The sequence below is a fragment of the Elgaria multicarinata genome, chromosome 6 (assembly GCF_023053635.1).
Source record: "Elgaria multicarinata webbii isolate HBS135686 ecotype San Diego chromosome 6, rElgMul1.1.pri, whole genome shotgun sequence".
Lineage (NCBI taxonomy): Eukaryota > Metazoa > Chordata > Lepidosauria > Squamata > Anguidae > Elgaria > Elgaria multicarinata.
In genome coordinates this window covers 57,218,061-57,235,052 of record NC_086176.1, presented here as the reverse complement: position 1 = coordinate 57,235,052, position 16,992 = coordinate 57,218,061, and the positions used below count along the sequence as shown (strand labels likewise).

General features: G+C 44.0%; 1 protein-coding gene across 5 annotated transcripts in view; it reads left to right on the top strand.

Moving 5' to 3' along the window:
• CDC42SE2 (CDC42 small effector 2) overlaps window positions 1-3,124 on the top strand; it is a 75,024-nt gene extending 71,900 nt beyond the window's left edge. For all 5 annotated transcript variants that reach the window (XM_063129453.1, XM_063129457.1, XM_063129458.1 and 2 more), the window contains exons 4-5: window positions 43-159; window positions 808-3,124. In XM_063129453.1, the coding sequence (XP_062985523.1) occupies window positions 43-141 (99 nt within the window). In that variant the 3' untranslated portion in view covers window positions 142-159; window positions 808-3,124. The remainder of the gene's footprint in view (window positions 1-42; window positions 160-807) is intronic.
• Window positions 3,125-16,992: the final 13,868 nt, after the last annotated feature.

Below are 16,992 nucleotides of genomic sequence, written 5' to 3'. Positions count from 1 at the left end.
TCTGACCATGCACCTTTCTTTTTTATCCTCTTCTTTGTCTAGGTGAGTTCAATTCAGAATCAAATGCAGTCCAAAGGAGGGTATGGAGGAGGCATGTCTGCAAACGTTCAAATGCAGCTTGTAGATACAAAGGCAGGATAACTTTGGGATGTATTTCCAGTGAGTATGATCAAGTTTGCCAATGCTCTTGCCTCCTTCTTCTGCCTGCCAGGGATGGAAAGGACACAGGTTTGCAAGCCACTGTGCTCCTTTTAAACAATTCTCTGTAAATCACTAACTTGTTTACATTTGTTATGTCAAAGCTCTTTGCTCCATCTGACAGGAGCTGAATAAAAGAAAGTTGTGCCTGCAAATGTGTGTTCTGTATTATGCAATGAGTGATCAGAGCAAGTATTTCCAGTACCCATTATTTTTTAAAAAAGATTGTGTTGAGCTGAGTTCACATACTTATTCATCAAGACTTAGCTTTAAGCATTCAGTACTCTTGTCTTTGTACAAGATATTTACACTTTAATTTCCCAGCAATACCAAAATCTAGAGTTCAATAGCAAAGTGGACAGGGGATACTGCAGTAACACTTCTGCATTTATTATCAGATTGTAGCATAAGACCACTCAAGGTCTTATGCTATTCAAGGTGGTCTTATGCTACTCAGTTCCCTACTACAGTTTACAGTGAGAGAAAACTAAATCTAAGAGTGCCATATTCAATAGTTGCTACTACATGTTTCTTGCAAGCTATATGTTGCCCTCCTTCCAGAAACATAGTTTTTCCTGTTTTACTCATTTATTGCTGTATTCTTTGCAGGTCCTTGTGAATTTCTGTACCTTCTTTCCTGTGTCCCTCTCTTTATGCCTTGGTGACTGCTTCCTGTGCTCATGACGAGAGAAGTTGATGGCTCATCATCCACCCCTTGTGATTACGCCATTGAACCATTCTTGTTCTGCTGTGAGGATGATATTTATCAGACTGGTCTTGTCGTGCCTTTCAAGTGGCAAGCTTACATCTCACTGCTACCAAAACATCTGTGACATAGTATTGGTTGAGTTGGGTTTTTTGGAGCTTTTCCCCCTGTTTACTCTCAGCATTTTAAAACAATATTTTAACATATAGTTTGGTGTTGGGTTGAATTTTTTATTATTATTATTATTATTTGTGCTTCCTCTGCCAGGCCTTGTTTACAACATTCCCATCTATGTTGGTTTTTAAAATCTTTATTTCCTGTTCAATAATTAGAAAGCGAGCAAGTTCCTATTAATATGTTGAACCTGTCATTGTTAATATAGATTTTTTTTTTTAAAGGTCTGGGACCTGCAAGCACAATGCTCATTTCACACAGTCAGAAATCAGCAGAGTATATGACCGCATGCTATGTGAATTTGCTTGGTATGGTGGCCTGTTGGGTGCCAAAAACATTTTTTAAAAAATGCTTGTTCTTGCAGATGGATGATACTATTGCTGATTTAAAAGTTTTGCAACGGCACCAGATCATGCCAATTTCAGGACTTGCAACTTTTAGCTGCTTTGGAAATTCATCGTCTTAGGTTTTTGATCCAACTGGTCTTGAAATAATAAAGAGAGAGCTTGCATTCATAAGGCATTTTGTTGTAAATGTTCAGTATATTTATTTTGAAAGAGCTGACCTCAAGATTGTAAGCCAGTGTAGTAACGTACAAACTAAATGTTGTGGTGGCGCTTTTGTCTGGTTAAAGAGGCATTGTTATGTTGGCTGCTTTTTCTTTTTTTCCCCTTTTTTGTTTTAATGCTTAATTTTAGGCCATTCTGGCATTTCCAGTAGCAGCATGTTGATCTGCCTGCAATATTATAGCTGGAATTTAGTTGACCTCTCTAAGTAGTTGGCAGTTTCCACATACTAAATATTTAGGGGGCCATGTAAGTTGCTAAGAGCAACATAGTAACCTGGCAGGAACTGATGCCAGCGGAAACAACATACAGGGTGGCTTTTTGCTATATTGGTAAACAAGCCTTTTGCTCAGGTTCCAAAGCATGTTCCTCTTTCACAAAGTGTGAAAAATTGTGTTTTAATATTGCACTGTTTTTGAAATATTTCTCTAAGTGGTCCTTTTTTCCTCCCTTTTCATTTCTTTTTTTTTCCTTTTCCCATGCTCATGCCCCCCCTTGTTCACAAGAAACTAAAGTTGATTGAACACTAGCAAAATATTTTTTAAACCACATATTAGAATCCTCCTCATGCAACATTTTTAACATCTTAACTGGCAAGTGGAATAACTGAGCCTAATTGGAGAAGTTCTTAAAGTGACAAGCACACACACCGCTATTTTGCTGCAGCAGCTCCATTCATTTCAACAAGAAATATATAGGAAATTCATGCAGGCCTCATTGAAAATAAAGGGGATTACACAGTAGCATTGCTTTGCAGTTGATGCCTATTGGTATTTTCTCCATGCCCATACATAATTTGTAAGGGGCAGACAACAGAATGAGAGGTAATCACATTTCACCGTTTTTTATTATTATTCCCTGATACTACTCTAAATATAAATATTTTGGGGAATGGAATGAGATCCTTATCTAAAACAGCTGCTGGGCCCAAGCCACTGAGGAGGTAATTTATGTAAACATCTCTGATATGAGTAGAATCTCTTGTTCCAATTGAATCCGTATATATGAGCTGAGCTGAGTCCAGAAGTCATTTGTGGTGCATTGTGGCCAGTAGCTCTCTGGGACAGCAGGGTAATATGGCTGTAATATGATTTTGTTGAGAAAATATCTGTTTCAGGTAGTCTAGCCTGACATCTTCACTTGACTGAAGTACCTTGGGCCAAGCGCCTCGTGGTCGTCATGGTCAGGATTTCAAATGTGTAAGTTCTCAAAAATGCTCTTCAGTGTGTTCTAGAGTTTCACAACTATTTTTGCTTTTATCCTCACTGACTGAAAAACAATTCTAGGGAGCATTTTTTTGGTCCAAAATAATGATAATAATAAACTTCAGCTCAGTTGCCAGAAAAGAGAGACATATTTTTATAACAAACATACATTTTTTTGTACATTATGTTCATTCTTAAATAATGTAAGTTCAATGTTGTCTTGTAGATATTAAAAGGAGACTATTGACTTTTGATTCAATAAATGTTTTCTTTCAGTTGCTGGTTTATTATTTCTTTATCATAATCAATACCTTTTTGATTTGGAAAACCCACTGACCTAGAGAAACCATCTCACCTTTTCAAATTTGAACACATCTGACTGTAAGGGAAAGCTGGGCACCATACTGAGACGGCTTTAAAGATTCCCTTTTTTATTAATCAGTGTTTCATTTACAAACATGCAGCCCCCACACACATATTTTAGTGCATAGTACTTGGTTCTGACATGCTGTCCTTTAGGGATATTTTGTAGGGCTGTGCAGCCATCCCCTGATCCGCCTCAGAGGCCAATCTGGAGCCTCCGAAGCACCTCGGGGCTGCCCGACCCGCCTCAGCCGAGGCGAGATTTGGGCCATCCGAGGTGACTCGGGAGTTATCTGAGTGCCAGCTGCGCTGCACAGCCAGCACCCAGAAAAGCCAGTCTCCTTACCTGCTGCCTCCGTCACTGATGCCATCTTTCTTCTGGCAGCTTCCAGTGCCATCTCCAGAAATGACTGGAAGTAGGCCGCATGATTTTAAGATACCACGCGGCCTCTGCTGATTAGTACCTCTATGGCCACCGTAGTTTGTGACCATAGAGGTACTAAACTGTTTAGTACCTCTATGGCCACAAACTACGGTGGCCATAGAGGTACTAATTCAGCAGAGGTCGCCGATATCTTTACATCACGCAGCCTACTCCCTTTCATTTCCTACGGCGGCACCAGAAGCTGCCAAAACCAAGATGGTGACGGAGGCAGCAGGTAAGGAGACTTGGGGGGGGGGGCTCCACAGCGCCGAGGTGGCCCAAAGCTTAAGAGCCAATTGGCTTTGGCTTCGGGCCACCTCGGCCTTCACCTGAACCACCTCAGATCCGGTTCGGAAGGGTCTGAATCACCCCGATCCACTTTGGATTCGGGGTTCGAATCCGAGGCTGTGCATAGCCCTAATATTTTGTCCCATTCCAGTATTGTCATACCTGTGGAGTTCAGTAAGCAGCAGAGCTAGTCCGCTTGCATGAAACACAACTGACTGAATTTGAAATATAACTGTCTCATTCTACACTTTGCTGTTAAATTACCTATCAAAGCCAGTAATGATGAATGCCTAATAAAAGGAAGTGTTGAGGACCAATTTTTTCCTTGAGGTCTAAAATCCTACTCAGATAATGCATCCATCCTTTTCCCGAGGAAGAGAAAAGATTTTTTCTTTTCCTTGGGAAAAGGGCGGATGCACAATGCACATGTTCAGAGACAGCCACATTTATTATTTCTTCATCTATAATTCAGAGAAAGTGCTATAGTTGATACCTGCGTGCTATGATAAACCCTGAAATGCACTCTAGTTGACCAGAAATGCAGTCTGAATGTACTGCCATTGATCTAAGTGGAGACGGTTCTGTTTTAATTAGCTTGTACATAACAAAATCAAGACACGCATCACAAAAAGTAGCACTTTCAGCACAGAATTGTATGTCACAGTACTGATTTATGAATGAAAGTGGAAATATTGATTACCTGGACTGATAGCAACACACTCCAAAACTCCAAATGACCCCACTCAGTGGTTTCTTGTAGATGTTAAATAGCATGGGGGACAAAACCAACCCTTGAGGAACCCCATGCTAAAGAATCCACAGGACTGAGCAATATTCCCCAAGCACTACTTTCTGGAGCTGGCCATCCAAGTAGGAGCGGAACCACTGCAATGCAGAAGCCACCACTCAGTCATCCCATTAGGATACCGTGGTTGATGATATTGAAAGATATTGATATAGAGAGATCCAGTAGTATTCTGAACTCATTTGATTCCACTTCAGATTTCCAGGTTATAGAAGCACGTGCTGTAATGCAAGGAATGATGTGTGACAACCAGAGCTGATGAATCAGAACAATAAGGCTATTCTATTATGTGTTGATTAGCAATTGGTTGGATTATTTGATATAAAGGATACATATATTAACAAGGACATGCCAATGCTCACTCTGTGTGTGTGAGAGAGAGACAGAGACAGAGAGAAGTTAGTTGGTTCTTCTTTAAGTGCTCTGATCAGAGTCATCCAATAAAAAAGAAAAATGCTTGTGTCACTTCCATTTTCACTGTAAAAACTTGACATTGTCCGCCTAGCTGAGTTTACAGCAAGCGTTTGTGGTTTAGGCACACTTCTGGCCTACTTTTCATGAATTGTGGCCTACTTCTGACAACCTCTATCAGGTACCACTTGAGGGAGAACCTAGTTTATCTGTGCAGCTTGGACGCACTTGATTGGCTCTGTTAAGGTAGATTTAAAACTGCTGAGTAAAGGGGAAATGAGTAATTCAGAGAAGCTATTGCCACAGAAAAGATACACCCACCTAGACCCACACTTGCTTATAGGATCCCACATCTCTCCATGTAATGGTGGACACCTTCTGCTATGCACAGCTGTAAGTCATAGTACTCATGTTGTAACATAAGAAAACAAAGCTGTTCAGTTAATTTGGTGTACATAGTCTGCTGTGAACAATTTACACAACACTTTGCAAATAACATTGATCATATTCATGCTGATGTAGATGCCATAATTGATATAGGTTCAGTGAATGTAAGTTTGACTACTTCTCCACTTAAAAAGGATACTTTTCAGTTTGTACAGCCTGAGGATGTGGCTAGTATCCTTGAAGAGGTGAGCCCTACCATTTGTGTGCTGGACACTTGCCCTTTTTGGCTTAAAGCACCCATGTGGGGGACTGGCTGAGTGGTGAACACCTCTTTATGGCAAGGTATGGTTCTGACTGTTCAGCAGCTTTCAATCTCTTTGACTGTGGCATCTGTCTTGAGATGGGACTGAGAGGCACAGTTATAAGGTTTCATCTTATGCCCCATTCTCTCATTCATATATAACCAAAAAACCTACGGTTTACAAAACCGTTAAGGATGTAGTTTTAACCAAGCACTAAAACGCAGGGAAATTGGGAGTTCAGGCTCACAAGCCTTAACACCACATCCTCCCTAAGGAGGCAGAAAGTACCAGTGAAATTCCCATTCTCCCAAAGCAGATAAACCATGAGGACAGGATGGAGAATAGGATATGCAGAGGTGACTGTGGGGTTGTGGAAAACTGATGATGAACAACTTAGAGCCACCTACTTCTTTTTTTGTTTAGAGCAGCCCTTCCGCAACCTGGTGCCCTCCAAAGGTGTTGGACTACAAATCCCATCATTGCAAGTCAGTATGTCCCATGGTCAGGAATGCTGGGACAGCAGGATGGGGAACGTGCGGTGGTGGCGGCGGCTCCAGGCAAGCCCCCACCTCACCCCACTTACTTGCTCCGTTGGTGCCGGGTCCGGGCTTGAATCAAGCCCCCGGGTCCACCCAGAAGCAAAGCTGCAGGTGCACACCTGCAGCCTTGCTTCCGGGTGGACCCAGGGGCTGGATTCAAGCCCGGGCCAGCACCAACGGAGCAGGTAAACCCCACCCCCATCCCGCCTGGCCTCGCTGCCTCTGCCGCACGAATTGTGGCGGCGGCAGCTCCAGGCAAGCCCACCCCCACACACACTTCACTTACCTGCTCCTTCGGTGGCAGGCCCAGGCTTGAACTGAGTGCCCTGGCCCAACCGGAAGCAATGCCTCACCTGCAGCCTTGCTTCCAGGTGGAGCCAGGGGCTCAATTCAAACCCGGCCCCGGCCCCGACAGAACAGGTAATACCCCTCCCTCCCGCCTGGACGTAGCGGCTCCAGGCAAGCCCCACCCACCCCACTTCACTTACCTTCTCCGTCGTGGCCAGGCCCGGGGTTGAACTGAGCGCACTGGTCCAGCCAGAAGCAAGGCCGCACCTGCGGCCTTGCTTCCGGGTGGACCTGGGGGATCGATTCAAGCCTGGGCCCGGTGCTGACGGAGCAGGTAAGAACCCCCCTCCCGCCTGGCCCCTTACCTGGCCCCGCCACTGCATGAACTGCAGCGGCGGCTCCAGGCAAGTACCCACACCCTCACTTACCTGATGTTTTGCGGCTGGGCGCAGGGCGCACTCTCCCTTCTCCCCCCATCCCTCCAGGGAATCTGATCCGAGGCACATGTGTTGCCTTATCAGATTCCCCATAGGGAAACATAGGGTTTTTTAAAAAATAATTAAAAATTGATGGAATGGACTTTTGAAAAAAGAAAGGCCATTCCATCAATGGGGAGGATAGGGCAATGCAATCCTACTAATAGGTTGCATGGTAAGGCTCCCAATTCGGAGCTTTTAGTGCACAAAAAATGTTCGCCACGCCGGAAGCACTTCTGTGTCAGTTTGAAACAGATAGGGTTCCCCCCCTTTTGTCATTTAAAGTGACATCTTGCCCTCAATATTTCACCAATCTTCTTGAAACGCGCAGGGTATGTAAAACCAGCATTTCTTTCTGGCAGTACTCCGTTTCAGAAAGATTGGTGAAATATTTTCCATTTTAGGATACTAGAATGACCCCGCCCCAATAACGCCTTTTAACATGGTGGAATGCTGTTTTTACTGATCATCCTTAACACAGGGAAACACTGCTGTGTTTCCCTGTAATATATGAAACCACTGGGAGAGATTGTCAGGAGTTTTGGGGTTCAGTGACATCAGTATTTTGGTGACACTCAATTCTATTGCTCCTGGTTCTAAATCAGTGCCTGATGTTGATAATGGACAATAGATGAGGACAATGGATAAAGGCAAACAAATTGAAGCTTAATCCAGACAAGACAGAGGAGATCCTGGTCAGCTGAAAGGCAGTTAAGGGAATAGGAATTCAACCTCTGCTGGATGGCATTACACTCCCCCATTTTTAATTTTAGGAGAAGAGGTGATCCAGAGAAAAAGATAAGGAAAACCTCCGTGCCCAACCCACACCATCCCACAGATGGTGAATTTGCTGCTCGCTGAAGGTCACGGACCCCCCCCCCCAATAGCTCCATGCTATTGGAGGAGGCAGGCAGAAGCTGGGATGGGTGCCACACCCCCGCGGAGCTCAGGATCTTCTCGAGACTACAGGGAAAATCAGGATAATCAAGGTCTCAGTTATCCCGGGGAAAGTTTCTGCCCGTCCCTGAGCTGATCCCGGGATAACTGCATGGTGTGAAACAATTCTTCCAAAAGAACGATTATGATATTGGGTGAGATTAGGAGGAGAACATGGGGGAAACAAGGGCAAGCTTTGACATTTATTTATTTATTTATTTATTTATTTGCTTTGAGGTGCAGGAAAGAGTTGAATGCTGCAAAATAAAATAAAAAATCTGATACTTTATAAAATCGTTGATTCATTACTGGGTATCTCCATTTCACAGCTGCTTTTTTTCCTGCTTTAGAACAACTGGGAAATTTTGTAGGCTTTTTGTATTAACTAGTCTGCCATTCTGCTGACGTGCCATATTATCTATCTCTAAACCCCCACTTTTGTATCCCTGGTGGAGCTTCGAGAGAGAACAGCAAGAGGGAGGGAGGGTTCTCTTAGAAGTTCATTGCTACTGTGTTTCCCACCTGAGGTTACTCTAATCCTTTCATGCTGAATGGCATCCGCATCATATTCACAAGGGATTATACAGAATAAGCAGTGGGAACGAATGAATTTAAAAATCCAGGATCCTTTTTTCATGCAAATGAGCTGAGCTGTAAAGAATGTGGAGAAAGGAACGAAACATTACAGTCAAAAATTGTGCATACGCATTTTTCAATTAGTACTTTAGCTCATTCTTCACCAATTCAGTTAATTAGGTCAAGTTCATCAAAGGGATTGCCTCTCTTTATGTGCCCCGGGGTTGAAGAATCCTGCACGAAACATATTTGCTGCATTCAACAAACTGCTTTATATTTCTACTTTGAGCATCTCAAATACATGTAGGTACACCAAGCTTTGATTGTAAACACACAAAAATAATACACCTGGTTTTGGGTGTGATCAAGAGACTTTTTTAATGATAAATCTAGATTGATTTCTCCTAGTTCCCAACATTCCACCACAAGCCATTTCTTCGCACTCAGAAACTGAACCCATGACATAGCTGTGCACATGTATGCTTAGTCCCATTGCAGTCCAATGCCTTAGGCACGTGTAATAGAGCATTATTCATGAGCATCATTTTCATGCCCATGATAAACAAGTCTGAGATAAATCATTATTATTTATTTCTTACTTTACAGATGGTAGACTTGGGGCTAGCTTGTACTGTTCTATATATTAGTCTTAATGTGTAGAGTAGTTCACCAACATGTCTGCCTCACTTTCCTAGTTGTGACTGGTGGACTGGTAGAAACTCTCCATGCTATAGGGATGGTCCATCTTGTAGAGTTACAGTCAGTATGTGGAGAAGCTCTCACACAACTCTCATAACAGCACATGCATATAGAGGGATGTAATTCTAAAAGGGTTACATCTTCCTAGATTCCTCCCGGGAATGTTTGCCAAAGTGTCCTGGCACTGTTCCATAGCGTTGGGGGGTATCTCCTTTTGTCCAGAAATGCAGTCTGTCTGATGCAGTGGGCATGCATCCCAGCCCTTTATCCACAGTAACTTTAGGCCCATTAAATTCTCTCTTCCTCTCCAGACACTGATCTCTGTCCATACTATTCAGTATTCCTTGGATGATATGGGAGGGGTGCTTGTAATTTTAGTTATTTTTAAAATCATCATCATCATCTTGGAACAGCATTTTGAATGTTTCAAATCAAAGAATATGTACAAGTGTCGAGCCTCCCATATTTGCTCTTCTTGGCTTTCATTTAACATATTACACTCTGCTCTTTAAATGGCTCAATTTGAAATCTAATACTGCCAAATTGTGTTAGTTTAGCAGGCAAATTCTGTTCTTACCTGACTATATCCTGTGATTCTGAAGGAGAACAGGGCTACAAGCCCACGGTCTGTCACTTTAACTAGGGCATGAATGACCAAGGTTAGTTCTGATTTATCCAGGAAAAGATACAGCTGGCAAACCAAATAGAGCAGATCGGTGCCTTCTCTCTCTCTCCCCAAATCCTGTCCTAGGTACAGGAGTCATTGAGCAGTACCCATGAGTCACTTGCCTTACACCCCTGACAATTTTATTGCCCAAGTTATAGGTCCTGCTGATTTCATTATGCAAGTGGGACCCACCACTTGCTCAATGGAGATTTAAAGCTTCCTGAAGGAAGCCCTGAAACAAGCAGAAATGTTCATTTCTGGTCAGCTGAGCACCCTTGTGTGAACTCCATTGACCTGTCCCTTTCCAGAAATGAGTGTTTTTGCTTGTTTCTGGTTGCCCTCAGAAGCAGTACATCTCCATTCTGCAAGTGGTGTGTGCCACTTGCAGAAAGGAATCAGTGGGGAGCAACAGACTGGACGGGTGCACATACCCCATGGGATACTCCCCCTTGATTCCTCAGACAAAAAGCTGAACAGATATCCTGTTCCTTCTCTAATATAATCTGGTTCAAAAAACATTTACAATTACCTCTAGTATCTCATTAAATACACAAGGCAAGATCCACTTGGCTTTTGAGTGAATCAACCACCCCTTTTTATTTATTTATTTTATTTTATTTATTACATTTTTATACCGCCCAATAGCCGAAGCTCTCTTACAGTTTTACAATTCAACTATTCCCATCCAGCCCTTTGGGGAGACCCAACCAGAAGCTGAACTCTTTTCTAGGACTACATTTGTCAACAAATCTAAACGTAATGACACTGGCTGGTTCTTCCATAATAGACCATCTGAAACCAACTGAAAAAATAAAAGTAAAAAAAATAAAATCCTAAAACTGTCTCTATCTGTCTGACTCTATTTTTGCTGATTTTTTTTCTTTTTTATGCTTCTAGAATTGGCAAAACATACACTATTATTTGTGAGCCAGTTTCTGGTCTGTTGGTGACTTTGGCGTGTCTTCTTCTTTCAATCATACTTCCCCACCCTTTAAAAAAAACTAGCACAAACCTGTTCAGTGCACCTCTCCGCTGGACCCAGTGAAATATATCATGTTCTCTGGGACAGCATATTGGAGACTTAAGGAATGTGAGGTGTAGCATGTTCAAGGGAGCTCAAGCCCTTCCTGATTGGTTCCACTAGCCCTGACTCTAACTTACACTAGTAAATATTAAGGAGCTCTGGTAGATCTCAATTATGCTTCTATCTGAAAATGCAAAATGCCTAAAATGACAAACAAACAAACAAGAAACCCAACCTAAACCAATAATGAATGAATCACTGGACTTTTGTGGGGGCTTCCAAATGCAGGGGTCCAAGTGTTAACTATCAGAAGGCATTGTGCAACTATTTGGTCTTTTCTTAACAAATTTTCTGCCCTAGGGAAATAAATGAAAGAAGTGGTGGGAGAACATGAGAGGATTACAACTGGATGACTTAGGGGGTGTCTATACACTCTATTAACCCTGTGGTGGCTGCGCAGTGGCACTGCGTTGTTAAAAAGGCGCAGCTGCCAACTCACAGCCACATCGGGGTTTTAAAATGGTGCTTTTTCTCAGTGTCCATTTACTGCAACTTTTCCATTTGCTCCAATGCCACCATGTTCTTTCTCCTGTCTGTCAGTGGTTCGGGAGCATCCCCTTCGGTTCAGGGGCATTCCTAGGGGCAGTTCCCAGTGCAGGGTAGGCCCAGGAAAGCAGGGCATTGGGACGGGGGCAGGCTTGACAAGCGGGATGGCTGCCAGATAGGCTGCGCTCCCTCCTGCCATCTAGATCTAATGTTCCCAATCTGCAGCAGTGATGCAGCAGGGTTTTGGAGGGAAGCAACAGCAAAGCAGCAGCGTTTAGACACCCCCAATATCTACACTCCCTATAAACGTCCCTAAATGAGGCAGAGTAAAAGCCCCATCTGGAAGGAAGCACCCTGCAACAAACCAGCCTATGCACCTTGTCTTAGGATAGCAGAGAGGATGTCTGTGTTGCAAGGATGGAGCAGCAAATGAAGGGGAATTGGCTCACTTGTTTTTGAGAACTGAAAGCTCCCCTACCAGAGCTCTTCTGGAGCTCCCTGACAAAGGAGTTGAGGACGTTGTCTTTTAGTCAGTATGCAAAGAGATTTTTATTTAAGTAGGTCTTGGACTTGTAAGCTGATTGGTTACTGAAGAGGTCTTTAAATGGCTAGGTGCAATTCATTTCTTTGTACTGCTGGGTTTTTAATTGATTTGCTTCTATGTTTTCATCAACATTCTGTTTTTAATCTGTATTTTATGATTGTCAGCTATTCTGCCACTTTTGGGAGAAGGACAGGATATAAACGTAATTATAAATAAATAAGAAAAATCAAGAATTCTTTAGTATTGTTGTTATTATGTAACAACAACAATAACAACAACAACACAAAACCCTGGGTACATGCGTTGTGTGAAGTGGCCAGGAACCTCAATTGCCCACTGCAGAGCATTTCAGACAATCAGATCAACAGCACAGATGTTTATAAATGCTCTCCCCTCCTCACGGTTTCTTTCAAAACCAAGTGCTAACCTGTAATTTCTCTTCTGACTGAAGATTTAGGAGGCAGGTTAAAACCAAAGGCAAGCTTAGTGTAGCCTGAGGAGCAGAAGTCAGCATGTGGAATTCTGTGCAGGAAGTGGAAAAACCAGTGACCCCCTTCTTTTAATGCTTTGTTTATTTTGTGCTGCCTGAAGCTTTGTGTCTGAATCAGATCAGACAGCCCCACACCAGCCAGGAACAATGTCAAAATACCACATCTTACAATACAAAAATAAAGCTACTGAAACCAAGACTTGATGTAATGTGATGTTACAAATGTCTGGTTACACTGTGGTAAGACTGGTGCTACTTGACACCAAGCATTTGAATGAGCAGCTCTGCCCCTGAGACACTTAACTTACTGCAGTGCTAGTGAAACCTCATGATTTGTGGCCAATGGGCAGAGAAATGGGAGGCAAGCTGGCATCGTGGTCAGTGTTAAGTCATCCTCAGCACTTATTTGCTGGCACTGCAAATGCTAGGATTGTGATACCCACTTATGGTTTTTGTTGTGTGTATCCTAGCATTCATTTCGGAATTCCAAGAAACATAGAATATCTGGATTTTAAGGAACAATTTCCTCCCCAGAAAGGAATTCCGGCCATTTTCAGATCTGTACATACATCCCTCTATGGATTTAATCTGCTTAGGATGGGTTTGATACATCCCTGCTGAAGACTCAGGATCATAGCTTGGATTTACTCCTGGATTCAGCCCTGAAGCTGAATGCCTGTTTCAGTGGTGACCAGGAGTGTGTTTGCACAACTGAGGCTAGTGTGTCAAATCTGCATGCCCAGTAGAGATGTTTGAGCTGGTCATGGCTATATGCATGGCTTGGTTACATCCTACTGTAACACCCTGTATGAAGGGCTGTCTTTGAGAACTGTTGGACACTTCAGCTGGTCCAGAATGGTGTGGCCAGGGCTGATTACAGAGAGTGTGCGGCTTCCTTGTTATTGCAACAGCATCACCGGCTACAGATCTGTTTTCAGGCGCAATTCAAAATGCTGGTTTTGACCTTTATAGCCATATATGACTTCAGACCAGGCTACCTGAAAGACTGCCTTCTCCAATACAAGCCTGCCCAGGTTTTAAGATCTTTGGGCGAGGTTGTTTTGGTCCTGAGACCATCACAGGCACATTTGGTGGGGACGTGAGACAGGGCCTTCTGTGTGACTGTACCCAGGCTCTGGAACTCCTTGCTGAGGGAGGCAAAGTTGGCCACCTCTCTGCTGTTCTTTCATTGGCAGAGATTGATTTGTGGCTGGGGGTGGGTGGGTTTAAAATTGATTGGTTCTGCTTATTTCTTTCAATGTTGTGTTTTTAATCCATTTGTTTTTATGATATGATTTAATTAAGTTTTTGTTTTCAATCTGGATTCCATTGTTTAGCTGCCTTGTTTAGCTGCCATTTTTTTCAATTCAAATAAAATAACCAGTCAAAACAGCAACAGCAACATAATAGTAATAATGATTTGGTACAGACAGCCTTTGCTTTCCTGTTCCAACAGGATAAGCATTGCTGGCTTCAGGTTTTAGACAAGTTGCCCTCAGCAGGCTCCCTCCTCTCCAAAGCACAACGGCCCACTCGCTTGCCCTCTCCCTCCCTCTGGGCCCAATCTGCACAACTGCCCAGGTGGCGGGAGAGTCCAAGGGAAGAAGAGGAGACTGCTCCATCACCTCCTGTTGTCATCTGAACTGGCCCTACCATTAGGCAGAGTGAGGCAGCCACTGCAGGTGTCAGGTGCTAAGGGCAGGAAGCAAAGCCTATGTGACTGTCTCTCGTTTTTGACATTTCCAAAAGCTTATTTTAGCACCATTTTGGGAATGGACTGGAAGAAGCCTGACAAGAATCGACAGAGATCCTGGCAAGGTGGAATTCCTCTTGTGAATTCCTCTGACATACCAAAGCAACAAGTTGCTGAGCAGGTTTAGACGTGTTCCTTTCGATGGGATAATAGCAGTCACAGCTTAACAATGGGGATAAGAAATTTCCCCCAGTTCCTGATGATCTTCTTTAAGAACATAAGAATATAAGGAGAGCCATGCTGGGCAATACCAACGGCCCATCTAGTCCAGCATACAGTTCATGAAATAGACAACCAGCTGCCTGTGGGAAACCCATAAGTAGATCATGAGTGCAGCAGCGCACTCCCGCACATGTTCCCCAGTAACTGATATACACTGGCCTACTGTCTCTGATGCTGGGAGTAGCATAGAGCCATTAGGTCTAGTAGCCATTGATAGTAGGGCTGTGCACAGACCCCCCCCCAATCTGCTTCGGATCCCGATCTGCAACTTCTGGATCGGGTCCGCTCCATTCCATGCCGATCCGCCAGTGGTCTGCTTCGCGGTGGTGGCAGCAGGTAAGGCCCCCTCCCTCCTCCCCCCTTATCTGCGTCCGTCCACGGTCCGGTGGTTTCTTCAACTGAGCCCAAGGACTAAAACCGGAAGACCAGGCCGCTGCCACCGGACCGCAGACGGACGCAGGTAAGACCCTTCACCCCTGCCCCCTTACCTGGCTCTGCCACCGTCACCATATGGGCGGTGGCGGTGGCAGCAGCAGCAGCAGGACCAGGTAACCCCCCTTGTGCAAATGACTTACCTGGTCCGTCGCAGCCCATCGCCAGCTTCACTAGAGCCCGCGGCTCAACCCGGAACTGTAGGCCGGGGCATACACTTCCGGGTTGAGCCGCGGGCTCTAGTGAAGCCAGTGATGGGCCGCGACGGACCAGGTAAGACCCCCCCTGCCCCCTTACCTGGCTTTGCTGCCGCCGCTGCACAGGCAGTGGCAGCACCAGGTAAGGCCCCCTTACCTTTTTTCTGGAGCTCCGGATCAAGGCGAAGGATCCGCCTTCATCTCGATCCACTCCACGATGCTCTGCTGCCCCCCGATCCTCTTCGCCTCCACCTTAAGGGGAGGCGAAGCACCCCAATCCGATTCTCCTTCTCTGATACAAAGCAAAGCAGAGCACAGCCCTAATTGATAGACTTATCCTCCATGAATTTGTCTAGTCCCTTCCTAAAGCCACTCAAATTCACTACATCTTCTGGGAGCAAATTCTATAGTTTAACTATGTGAAGGAGTACTTCCTTTTATCTGTCCTGAATCACACAACAATGAGCTTCATGGGATGTCCCTGGGTTCTAGCATTATGAGAAAAGAAATTGGCCATTCTCCAGTTCTTTGCTATGGAGGCTGATCTTAGGCTGACCCATGTTACTTTTTTCCTTTTCTTTTTTAAAAGATCAGCCATTTCTCATTTGAGTTATTTAAGAACCTCAGTATGGATACCATTTGGGCCTGGTGATTTATTAGCTTTCCATTTGTCGATAAGGGTGAGAACCTCATCTTTTGTCAGCACCATTTGCCTCAGTTCCTCAGACTCCCTTCCTGAAAAAGTTAGTGCAGGCACAGGTATCTGTCTTACATCTTCTGCAGTGAAGATAGAGGAAAGAATTTAAAGTGCCTGTTTCCATTCCAGATCTCCTTAGTCAAAGGCTTGTTTCTCCCATTCTAATGATTTTGGAAATAATGTAATTCTATTTTTTATTTTTATTATTATTAATTGGTGGTTGTCATGACCCTCCTCCTCCTCTCCATTTTATTCTCATAACATTGCTGCAAGGTAAGTCAGGCTGAGAATCAGTGACCCAGTGAGCTTCAGAGCCAAGTGGGGACTAGAACTCAAATCTCCTGAGTCCCAGTCCAATGTTCTAACCATTACACCATGCTGGCTTACTCAATTGTTGGTTGATATAGCATAGCCTACTGGGGGAGCACAATTCTGCAGGGAAACAAGGTACATAATCTTCAATTCCCCCTCCCCTGATTTTAACCAAATCATGGTCAATTATACGTCCTTCTAAACGGTATGGAGGCTGGGCTCCTTCTGACTTCCCTGTAATCTGAGCATTGTCTTTAGCTATTTAGAAAAACAAAAAGGCTGGTTTGGCTCTTATTTATCCATCTACCATTGACACTTCACTGACTTCTTTAATGGGGAGGGATATCCATGACTTTGTACAGGCCTAGTATTTCAGTATCTCACCCTCTTAAAGGACTTTCTTTTCTTTTCTGATGCTGCATGAAAATTAATAGGGTTCTCACCTATATGCAGGGCTGCCTAAATGGGAGGGGAACTTGGGGAATTTGCCCTGTTCCCCCCACAAGTAAGCATCTTCCTACCTTCACTCCGATGCATGGCCCCTGCCTGGGCCATGCCAGATTACTCACCAGAGTAGAGGGCAACAATAGGCCCCCCCCCAATCATATCAGGCCCCATAAACCTTCTGTATGAAGCACTTGGTTAAAAAGAAAGACAAACCTTTACAATATTAAAAAGAGGAAGTGCATAAGGGGCAGGGGCAAGACAAGATTCTAACTCCTGGGATCCTGGCTTTTTAACAGTCTCGAAGCAATAGTAAATCTC